The following is a 26,593-nucleotide window of genomic DNA, read 5'->3' on the forward strand; positions in this document are numbered from 1 at the left end:
GCCCGTAGCGGGGGTGGAGGGAGCCGATGGTTCAACATGATCACAGGAGAAGCGGGGGGTGGGGGGCCCTGCCTTGGCCCCGAGGGTTTCCGTTACTGTTTAGGGCTTGCTTTAGTCCAGGCAGCCAGGGCATCGAGGGCCCACTGCCACCGCCCAGCCCGCACCTGGCCCTTAAGGCCTTCCTACGGTGGCGACTGTAGGATTAGTTTGGGACGAGGGGGTTTCTTGAGGGCATGGTTTGGATGGGAACTAGATGGAGGAATTTGGGTCCTGTTCTGGGGGGGGTGGGCAGGGGGTTGGGTAACGTGAGATTTGTTGAGTTTTGGTTGGGGGAAATGGCCGCCATCAGTGTTGGGGGGATTGTTGTTTGCCTATTGTTGAGACCCAGATGGGGAGACTTTGCACGCACAGTATGGGACAATGGTTGACGTTGCTAATGTGAAGTGTATTACTTGGAACGTGCGGGGGCTTCATACCATGTCTAGGCGGCACAAAGTCCACGCTTATTTAGTGCGTAGGGGAATACAAATGGCGCTGCTGCAGGAGACCCATTTGAACAAGGCGGAAGGGGCGGCGCTACAGCGTAGATGGAGGGGACAGGTCTTCTACACGTCGTACTCAGCGTATGCCAGGGGGGCGCTAATCTGGATCCGGGCTGGGGTTCCCTTCCAGGTCACAAACTCAGTGGTAGATCCCGAGGGGCGTTACGTGGCCATCTCTGGTACTCTGGGGGGGAGGGACCTAAACGTTTGCTGCGTTTATGCACCTAACATGGACCAGATTGCCTTCCTTTCTAGGTTATCGGGCTCGCTAGCTCACTTTTTCACGGGGCCCCTCCTGCTCGGTGGGGACTTCAATTCAGTAGTAGATGTGGAGACCGATCGCTCGCACCCGCCCCTCCCTGATTCTCCGGTCCGCCGCGTGGCCAAGGGCCGTAGAGACTGGCAGACACGGTGGGGTTTGACGGATATTTGGAGAGCGCAACACCCCGACACTAGAGATTACTCCTACTTTTCGGGCCTTCACGAGTTGCACGTTCGACTGGACGGGTTTCTTGGCTCGACTGAACTGGTTTCAGCGGCCACCCGTTCCGAATACTTAACTAGGACCATCTCGGACCATAACCCCCTCCTGCTGGCCCTTCGCTGGTATCCGGGGGCGCCGGCGGTGCCCACCTGGAAGTTACGCCCTGAGATGCTCGAGGACATTGTCTTCAGAGCGGACTTAGGGGATAAGATCGAGGAGTATTTCGCGTCCAACGGGGGCTCTGCGAGCTCGAGAGCGCTGGAATGGGACGCTTTTAAGGTGGTGGTGAGGGGTTATTGCATCACCAAGAAGGTAGGTATGAGGCGGGTTATCCTCGACGACTTGGAGGTGGCCGATCGGAAGCTTCGGGAGGTGGAAATCCGCCGCCCCGGGCACCCTGAACTCCAGGGACGTACGGTAGAGGCGAAGGAGGCGGTGGCGGCTGAGGTCGAGCGGCTGCGCTGCTTCGACTACAAGGCCTATACGGTTCGATCCCTTGCAGAAGGGGATAAATCGAGTGCATTGCTGGCATGGCTGGCTAACCCTACGCGCCAGACCTCACTGACGACATCCATGCGTATGGCGAATGGGACCATGGTGCACACTCAACCGGAGATCCTAGGCTGCTACCGGCACTACTACGATCAGTTGTATCGCAGTCGGACTGCCAAAGACCCCGACCTTCTTGAGGACTATTTGAGGCCCCTAGAGCTCCCAGTGGTGGAGCCTGCCGTGGCGAAAGCCCTAGGTTCCGATATAGAACTGGGGGAGATCCGCAGCGCCATCAAAAGGATGGCGCGGAACAAGACCCCAGGACTAGACGGTCTTCCTGTGGAATTTTATGCGGCCTATGCCGACCTCCTGGCTCCGAGACTGGTGATTGTATATAGAGAGGCGAAGAGGCTTGGCCGACTGCCTGGCTCGATGCGTGAGGCCCTGGTGGTTCCCCTCCTCAAGCCGGGGCGAGACTCCACCGATCCGGCATCCTACCGGCCCTTATCGATGCTGACGGTCGATTACAAGATTCTGAGCAGCATCCTGGCCTCGAGACTAGTTGGCCACATGGCCTCCCTGGTGCATGAGGACCAGGCCGGGTTCATCCCCAAGCGCAATACAACAATGAATATCCGTAGGTTGTTCCGCTTGCTGGGTGAGCCGCTACTGGATGCTCCGTGCCCGGTGGTCCTGTCGGTGGACTTAGAGAAGGCGTTTGATAGCCTGGAATGGGACTACCTACACACGGTGTTGCGTCGGTTTGGCCTTGGTGAGGGCTTCATCAGATGGACCGCGGTCTTATACGCCTCCGTGTCGGCCAGGGTTCGGGCGGGCCCATTAATTTCCTCACAGTACCCAGTAGAAAGGGGCACGAGACAGGGCTGTTCGTTATCCCCACTTCTCTTTGCGCTGGCGGTGGAGCCCCTCGCAGTGCTACTCCGGTCGGGGGCGCATTACAGTGGTTTCTGGACCCCGTCGGGCCCGCACCATGTTTCGTTATATGCCGACGACTTATTACTCTTCCTTGAGGACCCAGTCGAGGCCCTGCATGGAGCTAAGACGGCGCTCACGGCGTTCGGGGCGGTCTCGGGCCTACGGGTAAATTGGACCAAGACATGCCTCTTCCCGGTCCGTAGAGGCACCCCTAGTCCAGTCCTTGATGGAGGACTTAGATGGGAACCTGACTGTTTCAGATATCTGGGGGTGTACATTTATCATGATCCATCTGACCTCCTGGACGGAAACATCGCCAGGTGCATTCGAGCTCTACGGGGGAATATGGACTTCTGGGCTACATTGCCGCTTTCGTTGGCAGGGCGGGTCGCCCTCCTCAAAATGGTGGCTCTCCCCCGACTGCTATACTATTTCCGGGCGCTGCCAGTTTGGATCCCGCCAGCCACGTTTAGGCTCCTACGGTCGACGATGACCGGATTCCTTTGGGGCTCGGGCCGCCGTAGAGTGGCCCTTAAGACCCTGATGAGGCCGAAAGCCGAGGGGGGACTTGCGGTGCCGGATTTCGAGAAATATTATCTGGCGGCGCAGCTCCAGACCCTCACCCAGGAGGTCGCCAGGGAATTCCGAGGCCCGGAGGACAGGAGAGGTACAGGGATGGCCAGGCATGTCCTATCTTTCATAGCACTACGCCAACGTTTGACCTTACGGGACCTGACGTTGGAGGAAAAGACCATTCGCCTGTGTTGGAACCGGGCTCACGCCAGGGGCCAACTCCGGATACCGTATGCGCCGGAAATACCATTGGGGATGCTGACGGCGTTGCCTCATGGCGGGGATTGGTCACGATTGGCGGGCTGGGAGGACACGGGGTTGCAGTTGGTGGGGGATCTTTATGAGGCCGGGGTGCTCTTGCCTTTCCAGGAGCTTATTGACCGCTTCGAGATTCCCCCAGGGGACTTCCTGTTGCACTCGGCCCTGATCCGGGCGATCCAGGCGCATTGGAAAGGCGGACAGGAAGAACCTCCTACGTCTCCGGTGTGCCAATATGTCATGATGTCTGCGGGCACGGTGAAGGCGGTCACCTGCCTCTACGGTAGATTGATCAACGAAGGCTTGACCCCTCTTACGACCCTCAAGGTCCGTTGGGAGGCAGACATAGGCAAGGAAATCCCGGAAGCGACCTGGTCTCAGCTCGTGCGGCGAGCTTGGAAGGGGACGCGTCACGCCCGTTTTCAGTTGGTCCACTATTATGTACTCCATCGGGCATACCTGACCCCGGCGAAAATCCAACAATATTTCGCTGCGGGCTCGGCAGCCTGCCCCAGATGCCCGGCGCCAGAGGCAGACCTCCTCCATATGTTGTGGGCCTGCCCGGGTTTATCCTCCTACTGGATGGAGGTGGAGAAGACCCTGACGGAGGTGACGGGGAGACCCCTATCGGTTGATGCGGCGGTGGGTCTGTTGCATTGGTTTCCACATACCCCCAAAAACAAAATTTCCAGTAAATTTATTGATTTAGGGCTTCTCTTGGCCAAACGAGAGGTGACCAGGAACTGGAAGGCACGAGCTGGTCCGACCGGGAGCAGATGGCATAGCGAACTATTGAAGTGGGCGGCGGGGGAAAGCACGCTGCGATATCAACTGGCTGGGAGACAACGTAACGAACGAGCACAGGAGACAGCGCTGGAGTGGGAGACACTAGTACAAGCCCTCAGAGACTATTGCGCCCCCAGCGACTCTGATAGCGAGATAGCAGCGCGCCCTGAGTCCCGATAGGCGATGGTGTTTTCTGTTACTGATACGCTCATCTTGGGTCCTCTCACGCATCCTACTACGGTTGCTACCATACACTGATGGCGGGGTTGGGTGGGGGAGGGATTTCTTTGCAAGTTAGTGTTTTGTGGGTGGGATCTTCTTTTGGGTTTGGGGGCTTGTTTAGAAAAGCAGATGACGGACAGTGGATTATCCGGACCAGCCTTTCGCTCCTGCTGAACCCCCACGGGATTTATCGCCCGGCTTTTGACATGTGGGCTGAATGATAGTGTATAAAAATGTGCTGCGGGGGGGGGACGGGATGCAGTCGATTGATTTCAGTGTATTTTTGATGCTGGTCATATTTGTAACAGTTTACTGATTCCTGCAATAAAAATATATTTCAAAAAAAAAAAAAATGAAGGCTCAAGAGCTGTTGCATTGATTTGATTAGTTTGAGTCATGATAGCCTCAACCATACACCATATATTGAGCTTGATTTTGCTCTTTGTAAATGAGATTGTGAAGCATATTTTTCTCTGAAACTCGCCCTTTAAAAAATATGACGTCCTTTGTTTCACAATAGATGAAGATAAACTGCTTTTTCTATTCACAGAAAACTTAGTTTGAGTTTTTTTTCTGCCAAACTTTATTATTTTTCTGCAAGTGAAATGGCATCCACGATATCTGATGTAATCCCCAATGTCTACTGAAGAATTCCCCAGTTTCCTACTGCTTTGAAAACTGGAGCACAGGGTAATTTTGGTTTTTGCACTCAGTAAACATGTATCTGGTGCTATTCCGACTTGTTTACCTCCTGACATTATCCAGAAACACCTTGAAAACGATAGTTACTTTTGTCTCAATTTTCAGTGAGAAGGTCACTGAGCAAAGTTGGTATATGTTTCTCACATTACCATTGAGGTTGTCGCAAATGTTCTGAATATATTTGTGTGACAGAGAATCGTGCTAGAATAACTGGGTACATTTATTCCAAAATACTCCTCTACATTATGTTCTTCCTGTCAGCATCTTGTATTGTACTTCATCGAGGGCAATTGCCTTTCTCTGATTTATCATAGAGGTGTTTTGGAATAAGATTGTAAAATGATAGTCCAGAGATTTTTCATTGCCTTTTGTCATTGGGTTGCTGTGGGTCTGAGTTGTGCTTATGGGTCTAATGCCTATGGTGTCTATTTTTGTAGTACTTAGTTTTGTTGAACTCTTTTAAGGCTGTTCAGCAGCTTGACTAGGATGCCTGTCCCATGGATGGCTAGCCATAAAAGCTAATAATGAGACTTTTACTTGGCCATCAGAGGGCTGCTTTTTTGTGAAAGAACCCTATGGAATTAAACTATAGAGGAAAGAATACAGTCCTTTGGTCTTCATGTTTCGAAGGAGAAGGTTTGGAAATTGAGTGCTGCTATGTGCTCAAGATTGATTAGGGATATTCCCAGGTAGTTTCAGGATGGGTCTGCATGGTTTCGAAAACCCCAAAAAAACACACTCAATATAGCAAAGGCTGTAACTGTATTTAAAGGAAAGGTTTCATCTGACCTGAGAGCGATTTCCTTCTAGCCAACCTCCATTTATTATAAATTTGATACTAAATGTTTAAGTGCATTAAAATGTGTGTTCCAATTGCATTGGCACTTTAGAATAGCTGCTTTGTCATCTAAGTGAAGAATAATTGCAGTTGTGTTGCTAGCTAAAGGTGAAGCAATGTTTGGGGCAGCTAGAGGACGCACACAATACTAAAATAGCAATGTGCTGTTTTGCCCAATGCAGCAGCCATCATAACAGCACTATCGCCAGGACTGTGTCCAGCTTTACCCTCATATTATGCCAGTATTTGTTGTGGCTCACCTCTGGGATACAAGAGGCAAATGGCTGCATCATTTACAGAAAGTGGACTGGACCAAAGGGGAAAAGGTTCAACGGTTTCCCCTCCAGAATTCCCCTGATGGCAATGTTCCTTACTCCACATAACCTACTGCGTGGCTCACTGAGAAATGCCAGCAATTAGGAGGATAGATGCAGCAGCACAACCCATCAAAGCAATAATCTGAGGTTTCTTGATGACCCCCACAAATCTGATGCATACAGCCTCCTTCCAGGCAGACCCTTGCTCTTCCCCCGCCTACCCCTGACATGCCTGACTTGTCTATCACCTTTCCAGCTTCTTAGTCTCTTTTTTCACTGCACCTTTATATCTGAATTTTCTCCAACTAGTTACAGCCTTGCTCACATCACTAATTATAATTGCAGTGTTTATAACCTAGCCCTCTAAAGCACCCATAGTCCTGCACTGCATTTCTAACAGTGAGATCAGTGCTGATGCAGTTGTAACAGATAAATACTGGAAATAAGTGGGTTATTTGGGTGGATGAGACCCGACCACCAGGAATTAGCTTCTCAGGTTAAAGCAGTTTCAGTAATTCAACCCTGGGCTCACCCCTTGGTAACTGTGGCACACAACAGGCATGCTAAACTTAAAAATATGTGTAAAGTATTTAGCAATAATAAAACTGTTAGAAAGCTAAAAAACAACAAAATAAAAATCCCACAACCAGTTTAAAAAACAGAGAAAATGTTATGAGTAAAATAACACCAAAACAACAAAAATCTATTAAGGAGAACCATTATATGAATTTTTCAAAACCACCAAGAAAAAGTAAAATGTAAGTCAGTCAGTAGGCTCTGCTCGTGGTTAACTGGGATCTAGGAGTGATTTCAGGCCAACGATGATGAAGAGTGGAGTGGATACACCAAATGGGTTTGTGCTAGTGAAAGATTTTACCTTAAGGCTTAATCTCTGAAATTGAGATCGAAATCCTTAAAAGGGGAAAGATTGCAAGATGTATCTACTGAACTCTTCTTGAAGTTGGATAGCCAAAGACATGGTCCCAGTGTAGCTGTTGGTTTTGGCAGGAAAAGCTCAGAGCGATAGAAATTCCAATTTTGCAGTTGCCGAAGACCTTTTGTCAAGCGAATACTTTTCGAGCCTTTGCCTGGTGAAGACATCTACTTTCAGATTAGTGCCTGATATAGAATTTTACCAACAGGCAAATGCAGTGCAGTACCCTGTTAACCGAACTGACTGTCCACGAGAAACAACCGTAAGTATTCCAGCAACAGAGCCATTTTTCCTCTGTCGGTGGAGCATCTGCTGGCTCTGTCGACAGAATACTTTCCCTGATGGAGTAGGTAGGGTCTGTTCACGATTGGACTTTACACCATCCACCCAATTTAAAGTGAAACAGTGTAAATGCTATTTTTAATGACTGTCACCCCCAGGAAAAACCTGGTGGTAAGGGACCGGAATAAACTCAAAATGACCCCTACGCCTTGGGAGAAAACTCCCAGGGTGTGTAGCCCATTTTTTTTTTCTTTTTTTTTCAAAAACAAAAAAGCCAAAGAAATTGAAACATTTGATGGCTAGCCATCATGATGGTGGTTCCTGTCAATAAAGAATGTTGTCTGCAGGACCAGCAGACAACTCTCGGATTTCTTTGGGCAGAGATGGCCTCTACCTTTGGGGTTTCCTAAGAAGGGTAGCCTTTTTTCTAGAGGACAAAGTTAAGAGGTCCTATTGGGAAACAAGGTGGGAGAGGTATTTGTTAGAAGGGCTCATTGTGGTATCTTGATATGTTGTATAATGCCAATGCTTGGTGTGCAGAATGTTTCTTGAGGATTTAGAATGAAGACTTTAGATGCCTCTAAAAATGTAATTTATATCAGTTGGTCTCCTGTAATTGAGTGACATTTACTATGTACATCCTAATCTTAAATAAACTACTGAATTGGATTACATCTCCTCGTGTGTAATCATCTTTATCACACTCTTTCCATCAAAAACAAACACCATTGTCAGGGTCAACAGGAATAACGTTACTACCTGATCCACAGATGTACATATCCTACACCCTCAGAGCAGAAAGAAGAAAGGACAGCAGGACAATTTCCCACAGGGGACATGGTTAGAGGTGGAAGAAAGACAACCCTCATGTTATCAGTGTAATGTCCCTCGTTGTGAAAATGGAAGTTGTAACTGTTTTGCTCAGGGGACTTGCAATCAGAACAATGTGGATTATGGTTTGCATCCACAGTGGCATTCTGTGAATACTTGACCTCAATTTCTTTAGAGTACAAATACTCCCTTGCTAGTGTATGAGCCTTTCGTCTTTCCAAAGTTATTTGCTGATCAGCCAGAGGGGGAGCTTCCAGGTCAAGATTGTGTGTCTACTGAGTGAATATCTGGCTGTGCAGAGTCCTTGTGGTTCACAGTTGAAATTGTGAAATGATTTCGAAGTTGAAGCCAGGAATATACTGAAGGAAGGAGTATTAATAACAGTGGTACCCCAACCCTATAGCCACGCACAACAAAATATATGTCAGCTCAACTTGAATGATCCCAGTCCAGCAGAAAAAATCTACTAATGTCCTGGGTTGTTGTTTCAATTTGCTGTGCAAGAAACATAGTGGACATCTTAATTTAGCACCAACATCTTTGGAGCTATGGCCAGTACATTGAGGGGCTTTATCATTATGCTTCTTCTTCCAAAAAGAAATGTAGATTATTCCCATAAACCTGTAGGTTCTTATCATAAACCTGATTCAAAAGCAATTAGCCTGCACGAGACCCTTCTACAGCCAACAAATCCTTCAGTGAACATTGTCTGAAAAGAACTTTCCAAGGGTACTACATTGATCTCAGGATCATTCACATTAATTTGAACTTTCATAGGCTATTCTCGTATTTAGACGTTTACAATCACATTATGTCTCCATTACCTGAATCAGTCATCAAGCCAATCTGCGACCACAGAAGTTTCAATAGTTACCTTGTCCAAAAAGCAGAGAGTTGGAAACACTGATTTTATCTTTCTTACAGCTCCTCATTCTGTCTGATCTGATCTTTTTGATAATTTTAAGACCAATAGTAGGATGCAACTCAAATGACTGAAGTTGGCTATTAGAAAGCTAACCAATGAATGATATGGTGCAGAAACAAAGCTCTAAAGCAGAATTTGTTTCTAAAAAACAAACAAATATGTCCATGATACACAGGGAGTTTTCTTCCTCCATTTCAGGGACATTTGTGATGCTTCCTGCTTGAGAAGGCTATGGTCCACTTTGCAGACCCAAGCAAGAAAAAAGAATGTCAGAAGGCCCTCTCTAAATAATGGTCCACCAATGAGGGACTATAGATTTGAATAGCTTGCACAGACTTATTAAAAATCATTAACTGTTTGTTGTACACATGTTTGAGCACTATTTCTTTTGATACATTGCACCAGCACTTTATTTCACCTATCACACATGGAGCACATTTTATGCTTAATTGATGCAAGGAGATGTTGTTGTATTAAACAGATATTCATCATTTTTTAGTAATTTTATTCTCTGACACAACATGTTTCTCTTCTATATTAACTCTTTATACTCATAATTACAGAGTTATCAAACATAACCAATTGTTTGTTTTTATAGTACATGAAACCCAGGTTCTGAAGAAGACAGGGTCACCGCGTTGATGTTCAACGTTAAGGATTTCTAATGGCATAGGCATCTAAGGCGTCTGAACCTCTGAACCTTTGGGATCCCCTATCTCTAAATGGGGTGCAGTCGAAGGATCCCTGGGTTTAGCGCGGCGGGGAACCCTGTGAATTTAAGGTAATTGTCTTGCTCCAAAGTACTCCAAATTAATTCCATGTCTCTTAGACAGAAACTGAAATCAATGTATTTGCCAATTAACTGCCTTTAGGTTGTATTTTGAGTTCTACCAAATCACTTTGAAATCATTGGTGGTTCAGCAAAGTAAAATGTAATGAGAGCGATGCATGAACTACTCTTTATGGTCTGTTGCCAGACAATTATGTGAGCATCACCACACTGGGGCGTTATCTCTGCCCACATGTTGGGAGCCTGGAGCTCATGGTTTGACTGGGCAGAAGTTGTGAGCTCCCACGAAAAAGGGCTCTGCCCCTCACCAGCTGTGATCATTTCTTTATTCATAAAGCTGCCTTAGCTTGAGCGTTCTGGAACCACACATGACATTGGAATGTTATGAAAGTGTCTGAGATATATAGATAATTGACCCTGTTTTTCTTTGTCAGCGGTACAGATGAGAGGAGAGCAGGCACTAACCTACTAGGATTTTTAGGTCTGTCTTGACAATGCAATGTCGCCAGACCTTTTAACCTGGATGTATGTCGTTACAACGCATACTTTTACAACACATACCTTTACAACGCATTTTTACACCGCAACATCCATTACAACGCATTCCATTACAACGCATGCAATTACAACGAAATCTTTGAAACTACCTTTACAACACATTCCACTACAATGCATACTACATTTACAACGTATACCATTACAATGCATACCATTACATTGCATGTATAGTAAGTATTGGATAGTGTAGGGGTAAAAATTACTATTCTAACTCCAGGGGGTGCAACAGTAGGGTACGTTTTGGATAGTGTAGGGGTTAAAATTACTATTCTAACTCCAGGGGGTGCAACAGTAGGGTAAGTGTTGGATAGTTTAGGGGTAAAAAATACTATTCTAACTCCAGGGGGTGCAACAGTAGAGTAAGTGTTGGATAGTGTAGGGGTTAAAATTACTATTCTAACTCCAGGGGGTGCAACAGTAGGGTAAGTGTTGGATAGTGTAGGGGTAAAAATTACTATTCTAACTCCAGGGGGTGCAACAGTAGGGTAAGTATTGGATAGTGTAGGGGTAAAAATTACTATTCTAACTCCAGAGGGTGCAACAGTAGGGTAAGTGTTGGATAGTGTAGGTATGCGTTGTAATGGTATGCGTTGTACTGACATGCGTTGTAATGGTTGCGTTGTAAAGGTAGTGCGTTGTAAAAGTTGCATCGTAAGTGTTGTTTCCCTTTTAACCTACACTGATATTATTCTACAGTTCTTTTCTTTGCCTCCACACAAATACTTACGTATTCTTCAGCTATTTAATAATGATGATTCGCATTAGCAAGCAATATTCCTTTAAAGGCAGGCCTATTGGCTTTACCAATGCTTGTTTAAACAGCTATTAAGGTTGCATTGGAGAATCCTACCTCGCAGTAACTCTGGACAGCATTCATAAAGGCTTCATCCGCCACAATCTGCGTCTCTCCATTGATGAAGGCTTGGAAACGGTCCTTCACGGTCTGGAGTTGCTGTTTACTAATCTGTAAAAGAAGCACAAGAGAAGGAAAAACTCCATTAGCAAATGAAGTATTCCTCGAAAGAAAGCAATGTGTTTATATAAGCCAACTTCATTTGCAACATTACATGCAATCTATTTTCTCGGTTGTTATATTAATAACGGCCCTTCATTCTCAAATTTGCAAATCAGTTAATGAGCCCGAAACGTGTCTCAGCATGCCACCACGGCCTCACGCACAGAATAAGGAAGGATTGGGAAAAAACAGAGTTGATAAAATGATTTACACTTTGTTAAAGTCCCACAAGAGAACTGAGTAGCAAAACTAAGAAAAGAGAGACGCAGGCAGGGAGGCGGATGGACAGATAGATAGATAGATTCCGTGGTCTGTGATATTTTGCAGGCCTTTTGTAACAGAGAGAGTGTTTTGTTGAAGTTTTAACTTCTCTGTCACAGGCACTATAACTTTTAGCAAGAAAACCTTTTTTCTTGTCCTGGTAAAACGTGCACATATTGACTGAAATGTGTTGTTTCCGTTGTGGTGTTTTATTCCAACACATACAGAAAGGCAGGGACACATAACGTCCAACAATTACCATACGTGTACCTTACACATGTGTGTTTTACTAGTGCGTTATTGATTCATAGACATTTCTGAGAAGCCTACATTGTGTCCGCATGTTATGAAGGCCATTCACTTAAAATGTGAACCTGCGTCAATTACAAAAAAACGTTGTGCGCAGTTCACATATAGGATCAATCCGGCATCTACACGCCGCACACATTCAGTTAGAAAATATATGTAATTTCATTCATTTCTTTTGTTTCTACCTAGTATTTAACTAAAAACACAATCATTTTCTCCATTAGTTGTTTCGCATTCAAGCGCCCACCTTGCGATTTGTACAATAGTTTATGCACTTTAGCAGACTTATTGCAGCATGGACCCCTAGACCACTCACCCGAATCAAAGATACTCGTGGAAATGCCTTGCAAAGTGTTGTGACTAACCCAGAAATGAAGCAAGTGTGTGGTATTAGGATTGATTAGTGTTGTATTTTCTTTACATGCAGTCTGACAGGCCTTTGCCTGAGTTTGCGGTGTGGCACCAGGGTCCCAGCCATCTCTTGAGGGCACATTTGAGTGCATTTGCTTAAGCGCTGTGATCGTGGTTCTCACAATGAGTCTGTGGTGGCTGCACAATTCAGAGGGTTTTGCAGTCCTAGAGAAACAACGGGGGGAGAAGTAGGGTGAAGCCAGCTTAGGAAGACATCAAGGTTCAGGAGGCGCTCGCCACTGAGCACGAGGTTCTGGGACTGAGGTTGGAAAACTTTTTGCACAGTAAGGACTGCACGAGCTTACTGAGCTGCATGTTGCTAGGCTGGGTTCGTGGGCTGAATTCTGCATGGATGGAGATAGAGTCAATCCCGCAAAGGCTTTACACACCACCAGCAGAAAGATTGGAGGCAGTAACCCTCTCTTACTACCAAAAAGGAGCGCAACAAAGACCACACATGTGCTTTAATTCCCTTCGACCCCAGACAAACAAAATGATGCCCACTGATACCGGTGACAGCACGTCTGTCGAAAACAAGTGGTATAGACTGATCGCCAGAAGGTTAGGGGTTGCGTTAAAGAGTTGTGATAGATGGTGGACATGGGTTTCGCTTAGCCTTCTAGCAGTCCTTGGTACAGTCCATAACTACCCCTCTCAGAGGTACCAGAGGACCGGGTAGAATACAGGCACCTCAGTCATGTCAATAAAACCACAGTGACACCATATTTGGAAGTGATGAACTCATAAGGACTAGTGTTGCAAGATTTGATACTATTAGATTGCACTAAAACATGGAAGCCCTGACTGTAAAGGATGCCTACATTATCAACTGCGTGAGAGGCTTTGTAGTTACAGCTCGGTCTGGGACAGTGCATGCTACACTCAAAGGAAATGTATGAAATCATCAAGGCTAAAAAGTACACAATGTGGTGAGTATAGGTGAATTAACAAGACCATCAGATTGGAGGTGGCAATATATAACCTCTTCAAAGGAGGTCCCAGGCACATGTGAGGGTCTTCCTAAGCCTCAGAGGGGTTTTATTAAATGGCATGGGAGTTGGCTGCAGTGAAACATAAGCAGCTCTAGAAGAAAAGTTATTTGCACCCTTGCCTGAACCAAGCCAGCAAGCGAAAACTATTACACTCACGTGCACATTTCGAGGGGTCGCCCATCAATACAGTTTTGGGGAAATTGAGACCAAACGTTCATTGTAAATGACATAAATCCAATAACGAAAATCAGCATCCAGTTCTATATGGAGAACTAATTAAATATACCAGTTTTTCTCTCTACTACTGCACCCAGGAGGGCCACTTCAGTGAGTAATCTGTGTGAGTTTCAGAAAATGATGCTTCTAATAGAACAGTGGGTGCACACCAGGAAACATATTAGTGTCACTGGATCAGCAGTGCCTCTTTGATACATTGTGCTCACTGGAAGGAAAGTTAAACAGTCATCCAAGACCAGTAATGTAGTAACACAGTTATGCACAAACAAGGTGTAACATGCTTTGCTCGAATGACGCTTGTGGAAGCAGATAACTGTGTTATGTACAAACAAGAAGAACTAACATCAAGCTGGTGAGCACTCAGGACGCCAGGGCAGTTGCTCATGGAACTAGTACAGATGTAGGCTGTCGGGTTATTTATCTAACATGCCCACTGCAGCAGTGCATAAAGCACCCATGCCAGTTACACATATATTACACGATCAGGTAGAAATACCACAGGCTGCAGAGGTCTTGTTGGCTCATGTCTTAGAGCTGGCATTCAGGTACCTGGCATTGTGCAGGGCCAAACAGAAGACAGAGGAGCTAACCCACAAACTCAACAGATCTCCCAGACCCAGTTTTCCAGTTTCAGTGATCATTGGCTTATATTATATGCACTTCCGTCTGCTAGAAGAACCAACTCTCTGGTCAAAGTATTTTACAGGCTCACGCCTGTGGCAGAGCAGTCAGCCTTCATGTTACGGAACCCTTAAAGAGTACACATCCCTATACACAAATCGTACAGGCTCAAGCCACCGACAGTACAGCAAACCTTCAAGTTACAGCAATCCTACAGACTGAAGCAACTTGCAGCAAAGCTATCCTTCGGGTAAGAGCGCTCTTTTAGACCAAGGCCTATGACAACCGAGCAATTCCCTTTGCAAAGGTAAGGCTGATGAGTGTTGAGCACATTTCGAGTAGTCTTTACATGGCGTTAGTATATCTAGCAACAACACCTTGCAACTTTGGAGACATGTTGAAGGCTGAACTGGATTTTGTTAAAGAAGATATATCTAGAAAACACACCTTTTTGCGCATATCTTTACTCATAACAGTGCAAATGATTTTGGACACAGTAGTACAAGCTTTCTTCAGAACAGGCATACAATTGACAGAGATAGTACAGGGAGCCCACACAGACCTGGCAGTGTGCAGGCTGAAATGCAAGCATCTGGGGAACACATATAAAATGAACACAAACACTTAAGGCAAATGCAGTGCCAGCTTCCTTGATGGATCAGAGACTGACTGTTAATTCTATAAAACTTTGTGCATCTCTTACAAAAGCAACAAAGTTCCGACAGCACACTACCAAGGTCACACAATGAAGGGTGCAGTGAAACGCTGTGAGGATGGGCAGGGCCCTGTTTGCTCATGTTTTAAGACCTTCCGGGCGTTTGATATTGGGCGAGTGGAAATGTGCATGGCACCAAAGTGTACTTTATACAAATGACACATTTTGATCTGTACATTTTGACCTGCATATAAAGAACACATTCATGCCTGGCATGGCCTTTTCCCCTTTACTTGTATATGCTAAACCCACAACTCTTGCTTGTTTCTAGAGTGTGCTCAGCTAACAGCCCAAACTGAGCCTGTACGAAGCAAGAGTGTTATACTTAGCTTTGTGTTTTCCCTGCTACTCAGCTGGTGTGGCTCTTGGAATGTCTGATGTCATTGTAGAATCCTGTGTGCCTGGCTTAGGTGGGGTGGCAGTTGATGGCAGGCAGGCTGAGTGGCAGGGAGGCCACTCCTGGTGGGGTTATATTTATATTCTTCTTAATTTAACAACGTTATCTGAACTTGTAACGAAACCTAATTAAACCTACATGATAATTATACTTGACCCATGGTCTTCTTTCAAGTACAACAAAGAGCTTCCTCCTTCTCCACTCTACACTTACTGAGGGCATGCAGAACCCTGGTGCACCCAAACAGGGGCCCCGACCTGAACGGAGAGGCAGGGATACATTTTGATGGGGTGGGCAGGGAGCTCCTCCATCAGGCAGGACATTGTGCAGTTCATTCAATGTGCGACAGCGTGGCAGCTCGGCTAAAAATTCCGCATTCTACCACACTCAGCCGACTGCCACTCACGCTCTATGAGCAATGGCAGGGATGAGGGGGTGGGACTCTCTGTGTGAGTTTAGACTCTCAGTGTGCAGAGTGCAGGCATTGGGAGGGGTAAACAGTACTTAGGACTAGTTAGAACCACTCCATTGTCTCCCGGATATCTCATGCATAATATGCCAGTATTTAGGTCTCGCCTACAGAGAGCTTTTAGTTGTCAGAAGCTTTCTAGTGGACCATCGCAAAGTCTTACATTGGGCTTAAAGCCCGCCCATTGCTTGGTTTATTGTCACTCTCATGTGCTTGATTCTTATTCAATAGCCTGCTTCCTTCTTCTTCTTCTTCTCCTGTTTGTCTTTCCCTTGGAGCTTAGATATTCTTTGCATTGAATGACTTGTGTCCTTCTACAGGGCGCATTGAGACAACAACTTTTTTTTTAGCACTCCATGAGAGTGCATGTGTTCTCTCTCTCTCCCCCATATCTCTCTCTCTTTCTCTCTGCCCCATCTCTCTCTCTGTCTCTCTCTCTCTCTCTCTCGCTCTCTCTCTCTCACGCTCAGTTGGCATATCAGGCAAAAGGTGAACTTGGCATGACTGAAAAAGAGATCCATGAATATGGAAGTTTACTGCTGAGGAGCATATGGCTCGGGCGTGTCTCAAATATAACTTGCAATGCAGAAGAATTCATTGAGCAGTGGTCGATGCCAAGTAAAAAACATTTAACTACCAATCTTATTTTCCTTAAATTCTTTTAACAGATGATCTGAGCAGAAAAACCATAGCTCATAATGGCACTGCATTTATTAATTTGTATTAACAGCGGCGCATAATCAAGCATTAGCAGCTTTGGTATTGGCAACACACGTTTCGCAGCACCAGTAGAGGGCTCCTAAGATTTTTTGTTTAACAAACTAAGTACTGCTAAACAGCAACACCTGTATAAGAAATGTCTCTGATGTATATTTTTTTCACAGCTACACTTCATAACAATCCAATTTCTGAATAACACTGACAGGCAGACATTTTCAGGAAACATTTTGGGTCTCATTGTAAAAAAACTGTCTTATATCACACACTACTCTGCTTTCATCTCAAACAGTGAGCACTGAAGAAGCAAGAATTAAGAAAAACAATTATACAGTCGGGCTTATAGTGCATTATCACTATGCATAAAGGAACACAGGACAGCATCACATACAATTACTTTTCTCACCTGCTCCACTAATCAACACACCCAGATGATTGTGCTTCTATTACATAGCACTTTAACAGATTAACAGGCACATGCATCAATGTTGGCTTTTGCAATTCCTTAATTGCGATTTTTAAGGAATCACAATTAAGGAATCGCAAAAGCCTATGCATGTAGAAATTGCTTAAAAAATAGCGATTTCCAAACATTCCTTAATTGCGACTCGCAAATTGTGAGTCGCAAGTAAGGAATACCTCCCCATAGGGAGGCCCATAGGAATGAATGAGAAGACAAACTCAATTTGCGATTCTCAATTAGAGAATCGCAAATTAAGAATGCAATTTCAAGGGTGCGAGGGTGTCAAAAGGACCCCCTGTTGCACCCCTTGAAATTGATCTGTGCACATATGTTACACACACACATGCCCTAAGGGCATGTGTGTGCGCAACGTGAAACTTTGAAAATGCACAAAAGTGCAGTTTTCAAAGTTTTTGCAAATCACCATGAAGTTCAACTTCATGGTAATTTGCTCCCCCTATTAGCGAAATCGCATATTTTTTAACTTTAATGCATAGCATTTAAGGAATCGCAAAATGCGATTCCTTAAATGCAATCGCAATTTGAGAACTCGAAATTAATTGCGAATTCTCAAAGTGCGAGGGCCTTGAGCCTGGATGCATGGCAAAAGCTGATTTTGCGATCGCAAACGGATGATTTCTGCGAATCGCACTGTTTGCGATCGCAAAAGGCTTTGATGAATGTGCCTGTTAGGGCCTTATTTAGAGCTTGGTGAATAAGTTACTTTATCACAAATGTGGCAGATGCCCCATCTCACGCATTGCAAGTGCATTTTAGCCTACGGCACTTACAGTATGGCAGCAGGATATTTTGTACTTTTTGACTGAGTATCTCATCTGCCAAACTGTAAATAAGGCCCTCAGTATGTAATACTGCTTTAAACAAATGTAAATAATGTTCTCTACAAACTTGTTCAACATTTTGATGCAGTAGGTAATTTGTAATCAAAACACTTTTAAATATGTAGTGGACAATTGCTTATCTGTGCCTTATTCTGGAATATTCCTGCAAGAGAGGTCCCTTTCAAATATTAGATCATGCATAATAATGTGGCGAATGTTCTACCCAATTATCTTACTTAGAGACTAAACAATAATGAGAATGCTTCGCTACACAATTGAAAATAAGCTTTTACTGCTTTTTATCTCTTCACCAGGTAGTTCTTATGATGTCACATCCTGCTTTCCATTATCCAATAAGGTCTGAAAGTACATTTGGAAGAACACAGAGTTTACAAAGCGTTTTCTTAAACTGCAGCCTCAGAAATATTTTTCTTAAGTCCTACTGCTGCAAATGAGCATCTTCTAAAGGGCATTGTCACAGACATATCTGAGCAAATATCTGATGATAATGCTCTCTATAAGGTTCATTATTTCAGTACATGCAAAAGGGTGGCATGTCAGGCTTAGGTCTGGTCCAATGGAAGTAACATGACATTTTTTGTCACTTCATCATGGACTACTGTACTCTGTTATTAGTGGTTTTCTCCTTGCATGAGTGAGAACACGCATGTTCTAACAAGTGAATCACAATAGTAAGTTAATGTATAACAAGAAATAGAGAGAGACCATATATAAAGCTTCTACTTTGACAGTTTGAACAAAAAGAGAAAGACAAATCGCCAGAAAAAGTAAACCTGTTTATGTGCCTGAACCGACAGAGTGCTTTTATCTCAGGGTGAGAAAGAGCTGTAGAGACTGGAAACATTCAGGGGCAGATTTACGAGTTCTGGGGCATCTCTGCAAATCAGCAGTGACGCGCCAGAACAGATGCGACACGCAATTCCCTCCCTGCGCCACTGTGGCGCAAGGACAGGGCGATGCGTGTCGCATCCTGTGGCGTAAGGGCGGCGCATTGCTAGAGTAGTGTTGCAAGCGTGACGCGGCTCCAGCAATGCTCAGGGGCGCCCTATGCCTAACATGCTGCATCACTCCTTATGCCTGCTTCAAGCAGGCGCAGGGTATTGACGCAGCATGGAAGTAAAAGTGACTCCAATGAAATCTTGTAGATTTCACTGCGTCACTTTTAGGAGGTGTTCCTGCAACGGAACACCCACCCTGCGCCCACATAAAACCTAACGCAGGTTTCATGTGGCGCAGGGCTTTAGAACGTGACACATCTCCCTAGATGAGTCACATTGTAAATAAGGCGCAACGTGGTGAATGGTTTACTTCGCAGCTGCGTCACTGAAGTGACGCAACTGTGGCGTAAATGTGTTGCATGGGGCTTGTAAATCTGCACCTCAGTGTTTAGTTTGAGCCCGTGGGTTCCGGTACTCACATTTGTTCTAATTTGTCAGCACTAGCACTTTGAGAGTCTGCCACATGGCGGCGCTGTTTGTCTAATTTAGAGCCGAGAACAATAGTTGTTTATTAATTCAATATGCAATTAAACGGCCAATAATTGTCGCCAAAGCCATTCTCATAACTTTGGGAGCCTGGAGTGGTAGGAACTATCACACTTGCAGGAGTGTGATGGTTATTAGTTGTGTTCTTGTTGTAATTGGAAGCGCTGGCCGTGGCTATGGTCAGTGGAAGTGGCCTTGTAAGGAGAGCCCTGACATTTATTCATTTACAAATTAAGCACTAGATATTTACCAAGGAGTAGTACACACAAGGCATATTGCATGACTGTGGTACCGAAAGTCTTACCAGATACTAAAGTCTGATACATCATAAATGTAAATGTGTACAACACTTGTAAAATCTTAAAATTCACTGGTAACAAGAGAGCTGGTGTTTGAATACATTTTGGTGTTTTATTTCTTATTGAATTTCTGTAGCTTGCAGAAGATATGCCTTGTGGCTAAATCAGTATGCTCTGAGGCTGTGGCACCTTGGAGTGTGAAGTGAGTTCCTGCATGGGAGCTCTCTGTAGGACAAGTGTCACATTGATTGTCCACTCAGAGGTGGAAACAGTCATAAGATGTGTAGGTAACAAAGGGGAGGTTGGGTTCGCCTGTTTGACCCCCTGCCCTCCTGCTAGTAGGTCTTACCCCCAACTTATGAGCAATGGAGGAGAAATGAGTTTATCTCTAGCCTGCAGTCATTATCTAATCCCTCACCTACTGGGATCAGGAGCACGTGGCACAGTACGACCAACCAACTAAGATTCTGACGTCCCCCCTAAATAATTACGGCAGGTTGTAGGTCACAAACGTGCCTTTTATTTAACGCTTCGATTTCTGTTCAAAATGGAAAATGCTTGGTATGAAAGCTAGGGAGGGACAGCTGCCCAGCAACGTTGTAAAGTACATTTTTTTGAGGGGCGTTGCTATCAACAGTGCAGGGTGTGAAGTACCAGCAGGGCCCGGGGTATAGGGAGTCTGCTGACACTACAATTACGGCTGACTGTGAATAACCGGATGAGAATTGGGGGTTGCATTTTGTTTCTTACTTGCACGTGTCCCTGGCACTCTTGAACACAAAAATGGGAGCGTCCCTTTGAATGTGACTGAGGGGCTAGGAAGACTGCTTCTGCATGCCACCTTTCAAAATGAGCATGAAATAGTTACCAGAATAGACTTGATAAGAACAATGTTGTGAAAGTGTAATGTGTGCTTGCATCAAAATGAAGCTGTTCAATGATCATTATAAACCTGTGATCTGCTTTTCACATGTTTGAGCATTGGATTCTACTTTTTCATTTGTCCTTATTTAGTCTACGAGAATGTTAGTGCCCGTGCTATAAGATTCTGAATCAGAGATGCTGTCAATATGTGGCAAGCTCCAGCTTCTTTGAAAGGAGATGCTATGTTATGTTAAGCAGTTTTAGTGAGTGCTCGAATACCAGAGGGTGTCTTGGCATTAGCTACGAATGAACAATGAGAGATCAGGAGAGGCAGAGACCTATACAGTATCAAATACCCAAATCTTGAAGGTCTTCCTGAACATCAAGCGATTTGTAGAGATTTAAATGTGTATAGGAACCTTATTCCAGGCTTTAGAGGCTTCCAATGCAAAGCTGTGGCCACCCATGTTTGAATCCAGGTACAATCATGGACTTGGCAGCTGAGGATCTTAGGGGCTTGTTTGGAATATACCAGTTGAAACTATTTTAAAAAGTCAGGTCCTAGACGCGTAGTGCTTTGTATTCGACGCAAGGAGCCTTGAGGGCAATGTTCTGTCTAATGGGCAGCCAGTGCAGCTCCCTCCTGGGTTTGGACACCGATTGAAATTTAGGGACCTTAAGTAGGAGGCAGGCAGCAGCATTTTGCAAAGTTTAAAGTTTATTGAGCACATGTTGATGTGCATTCAGGTACAGACCATTGCAAAACTCATCAACGAAGCCCAAGAATTCCCCTGGGGAAATACAATGTTTCCAGATATTGCCTACTCATACCCTCTGTGCCACTCCTGCTGCTGGTTAGAAAACAAGGGGAATCTGCGGAAAGTAGGTGCAGAGGTTGCAGTGCAGTCTGACTGAGTATAAGGGGACATGTCTCTGTGCACCCAGGTCTGTGTATCTATACTTTAAAGCTACGTTTGCAACTCACTTCATTTATGTTGATCGTGTTGGTCAAAAAGCTTAAAAATGCAGCACCTGTCATATACTCATATATGATCCCAATTGGAAAAACCTCAATTTCATTTTAAAGATATAGTCAAATCATAACTAGTTTACACCAGTGTTCCATGCTGAACTTACTATAAAAAACACAACTTAGCACTCTTTTTCCTTAAGATTCCTTAGCACAAACCCCCCAAGACCCTGTAATGCTGTGATTAATTCTAGCCAATTAACACCAACACAGCATTTGAAACTGATAGAGACAACTTTGTCACACTAGGTCACTTGTTTCAAATAGATCTGTACATGGTACCCAGAAGATTTTTATTAGCGATGTTGGGGTCTCCTGCCCCTGGCCCCTAAACAAGGCCTACACTTCAGGAACAAGGTAAGCTCAGGCTATTCTGCACTCTCAGAGTCTGAGTGTTTTTTGTGCCTATTAGCCCATGTGTGCACCTGCATCTTAAAAACTCTTTAAAATACCCGTGCAATTTTTAATGATGGTTCTGGCCAAATGGTCTTATATTGTTAAATGACATCTTAGAAAATGAGAATTTAATATACAAATATATTTGCAGAGATGAGACATATTTTGACTATCTGAAAATGCGCAACTCGTCTTTATGTTCTCTATTTTTATGTAGGGCGAAAGAAGGCAAACTAATTTATTTTATTTTGTCTATGGGTCGTTTAAATCAGTCAAACTCACTTTGCCGTAAACATTGCCTAATTGCTGGGCGACTGCACTTTAATTAAAAATAGTCTCATTCCCGTCTACTAGTCATATCATGGCAGCGCTTGCAAAATCCCAAGAAACCACAGTGGTCGGGCATCCTGCTATATTTAGCTCCATTCATCGCCTGTGTCACTTTAGTAGAGGGCACATGATGATGAGATGACAATGCTGCCTGCAAACCGAAGAACAGGCCTCTGGTCAAAGTCACTTTGCTTACAAATGCGCATAGAATAACTGAATTATATTATATTACTGTATGTCTCATGCATATATCTTCTCTTTGTTGCTTGTGGTAAAGAAGCAAGGAACAGAGAAACCAGCAATTGCTTTTCTCAGTGTAAAGGCAAGGGGTGAGTTAGGAATGACATTGTCTTCTGATATACAGCACAGCTGCAGAAATGCACTGCAAGAGGACAAATAACAGGCTAAGAAGACTTAGAGGTGATCATTAAAGACGGCGATTAAAGGCAGCAATTAGTAGTTGAAGGATTGGCATCCGTTTGCATGTATCCATGGAGGGAGGATCAACTATCAGCGAGGGATGCAAATACCATTACACAACCCAGACACTACGGATGAAAACGTCAGAGGCACTGTAAAATATATTGACACAAAAGGTCTTAAGTGAAGGATAACTGGTAATGTACCATTTGTTTGGATTCTCATTGGTTCTGGCCTATTGAGAGAGAGAGAGAGAGAGAGAGAGAGAGAGAGAGAGAGAGAGAGAGAGAGAGAGATAATATATATATACTACTATTATAAAGAGAGAACTGCGTCCTTTGAGCCAGGTAAACTCGAAAAGTACACCACCAATGCAAACACCCAAGACATCTTTGAAAACCTCAGGGCAAGCAGAAGGACATAGGCTATTAAAAATAAAAAATATACTTTGTTTTAAAAATTTAGAAATAAAAATAAAGTAGTCCCTTGCAAGTAGCGCCGGACGCGACGTCTGCATGATGACATCATTTGTGCTCCCTGGCAACACTTCCTGAAATCGTGCTGCCCGGGGTGTCCGAGGGTGTGCAGCTCTGCGGATCGTGCCCACGTGCGTGCTGACATCACTTGCGCTCCCTGGCAACACTTCCTGAAATGGCGGCGAATTGTGCTGCCCAGGGTGGCCGAGAATGTGCATCTCTGCGGATCGTGCCCATTGACGGAAGATCGCGACCTGCTGGGAGGACTGCCGCGGCCCTGCTTGCTGATGGGCGAAGTGGCGGCCTGTGCGGGCGGGGCGCCTGGAGCAGGACCGGACAATCCCTTAGAGCACGGACAGGGGTGAGTCCTGGAGTGACTGGCGCTGCTTCATGCGCGGGGAGCGGGAGGTAGCAAACGGGTAATTACAGGAGGAAAAGCGCCTGGAGCGGGACCGGCGGCTGAGGTAAGGCTCAGGCTCTCCAGGACACGGGCGGGAGGGGGCCGGGGCCGGGGCCGGGGCGGGAGGGAGAGGGGGGTGGGAGGTTGGCCCTGAACAACGGTGGCTGAGGTAAGGCTCAGGCTCCGGGACACTGACAATGTCGTGGCGGGCGGGGGCCGGGGCGGGAGTGCACGCAAGCCTGAAATGCTGCCCCCAGCCCCCTTCTGCCCCAGGCAACGCTGGGGTGGGCTGCTAGTATATATATATATATATATATATATATATATATATATATATATATATATATATATATATATATATATATATATATATATATATATATATGAAGTGGGCCAGACGTAAACAAGCTGTCATCCAGACAATATCTGGAATCCACCAACTTAGTAGACTTAGTATGAGGGCTGCAACACCGAGGCCTGTGACCAGACTCTCACACATCAAAACATCAGAAAGATAGAGGCCATTGTTGTAGCTGTTGTTAAGGCATGAAACAAAGGGCTGACAGTGTAATGGATAAAAAAGTTGGTCAAAGATGGAGATATCTATTGCTAGTCCAAACTAAAGTCTAAGGAAGAAAGTGCAAATTCAAAATCAGAAGCCCTTCTACACAAGGGGACCTATACATGAGTGCAATAATCAGAATATGGCAAGGAAAGGAAAATCCACTATGTGGTCCAGCACGGGCCTACAACCCTGTGTTACCATGGGTCATGAGGTGGCCTAAAGGGTTCTTCTCTGCTAAGTCCCAGGTTCCTGCTACTCTATGTTACTGATTTGAGGTAAGTATATACTGCTGATATTATTTCATCAGTTGCTAAATGCTGGCAAAAGTAAAGTACCTGCTTGCAATGTCTAAAGCTAAATTTATTTGAAAGAACTTTGATGGCATAAGATCTAGGTTTGGCAGAAAAACAGCAGAAAAACATTGCATATGAGGTGCTTTGTGCAGAAATCAGATCGCAGGGGCAGGGATTGAGGACATGCTCCCAGTTGTTACAAAGGGGGAAAGTGACCAACCAATTAATAGATTAAGTCCCAACCTCAGAAAGAGGAAATGAAATTCTGGTGGTGTTGGGCGTTGAGTAGCAAGATTTGTTTGGGCCAATAGGGGCCTTCAAAATGAAGGATATAACCGAAGGCACAGTTCTGACTCTATCCCACCTTGCTGCCCCATGTTTTGCATAGGACAAGTCCCGCAATGCACTTTTCTTGAGGGAGAAAAGACATAAAGAATTTTCAAACAGATCTGGTCTGGACAAAGCTGTATCCTTAACCTCCCTCAACCAAGGGATTTCTAGACCCTGTCCCAATGACAGAGAATCTTCAATGATCGCTCTAGTAAGTGACAGTGGCTCATTGTACCAGACTCGTCGCCACAACATGAGAGGGTGAGTCCAAAGGAATTCTCCCTATCTCCTTAAGACAAATAAAAGTAGCTGTACATTGGGGAGGGAAAGCAAGTGACAGGCGAAACTGTTTCCAGTTAAGTATCACCCCGATTCTTCATTGAGACCCCAAACCTGAGCCCAATAGCTGGTCAATCAAACCCCAGAGCTAGTCAAAAAACAGATACAAATGATATCTGCCCAATCCTGCAGTGATACCTATTTAAAGCTGAGTGAGAATTGTCCATGGTTGTCTTCTACACTAGTTCTAACGATGAGCATTTTTCAAAACAACATGAATATAGTGCAATAATGCATCTAAAATGATCCCAGAAACAATTTGCAGATGAAATGTCCTTTTCTGTTACTCTGACTGAGAAAAAAGGTGCAAAAGTCAATCAAGTCTACATTTCCCAGTAATTCCAAACATCATGAGAAATAAAGGACATCAAAATATTACAACAGTACGAGAGCAGTGACATAGCAAGGCCGGGCACAAAGGCATGTAAAAGCGGGGGGTGGAGCTGCCCCCAAAACTTGTGCCGCCGGGTCGGAACCCCCCCCCCCCTTGCTACGCCACTGATGGGGAGCCTCTTAGTACCAGGACACAAATAGCGGTAAAAGGCAGGTCAATGAGAAGACATCACCCCTTCATCATCTGGTTCCTACAAAGAAGCCAGGCTTCATTCATAGTGTTTTCTTCCACCCCACTGTAAATCCATACCAGAAAACCTATTTATGGTTTTTCAAGGTATTGAATACCCCAGGTCCTCTGTGTGGTGTTAAGGATAGATAGAAGATAGCGTAGCTGGAATCAGGACACCATCAAAGGTGAACCTCTCAGCAGAACCCCATTTAATATAAACATGTTACCTTGTGGGTTCCTACCTCCCCCTTTCTGTTGTCACATTCAAGCCAACTTGGACGGATGTTCTGTGGTTAATCTTCCAGTTTTCCTACTAGAGATGTGCTGACCGGCCAAGGTCCTTTGTTCTTCACAGGAGTGTATTCCATCCCTAATCAGAAGACTGGGGGAGTCAATTACTGTCACTGCAGGAAGGGAGCCTGCTATATCAGGTTTAAACCTATCTAGGCTCCGGCCAGAAACGGAAACATTTTATTAAAATCCTCTTTGGCACATACTTCCCAAAAATGGCATGGTGCCCCTGAGTTATAGTATTAAGTATTACATGGGTGAGTGGATCAATTTGCAATCCCATCCTAAAGCCAATTTATAACAATTATTTCTTTTTTTAATATTTAAGAAGTGGTTTACAGTCAGAAAGCTTACTAATGTTAACGCAGTGCATTGACACTCTGTATCCTGTCACTGCACAGATTTTCTGATTCCAATACAAGGCATACCTTCCACTTTATATATTATGCACCCATGCCTTGTGGATTACAAATCACTATTTGGGGATAACTCACCAAGTGTAAAAAAAGAAACAGGCTTTTATGCATGTTAAAAACAGTTCATTTTGACTTGTGCAGTCTGTAGTTTTGGC

General features: G+C 44.9%; 1 protein-coding gene across 7 annotated transcripts in view; it reads right to left on the bottom strand.

Annotated features, from left to right (window-relative positions):
- Positions 1-26,593, bottom strand: part of CADPS (calcium dependent secretion activator) — a 1,556,059-nt gene that overhangs the window by 1,235,389 nt on the left and 294,077 nt on the right. For all 7 annotated transcript variants that reach the window (XM_086939080.1, XM_086939079.1, XM_086939076.1 and 4 more), the window contains exon 2: positions 11,321-11,434. In XM_086939080.1, the coding sequence (XP_086795206.1) occupies positions 11,321-11,434 (114 nt within the window). The remainder of the gene's footprint in view (positions 1-11,320; positions 11,435-26,593) is intronic.

This window comes from Lissotriton vulgaris, chromosome 9 (genome assembly GCF_964263255.1).
Source record: "Lissotriton vulgaris chromosome 9, aLisVul1.2, whole genome shotgun sequence".
NCBI classification, from domain to species: domain Eukaryota; kingdom Metazoa; phylum Chordata; class Amphibia; order Caudata; family Salamandridae; genus Lissotriton; species Lissotriton vulgaris.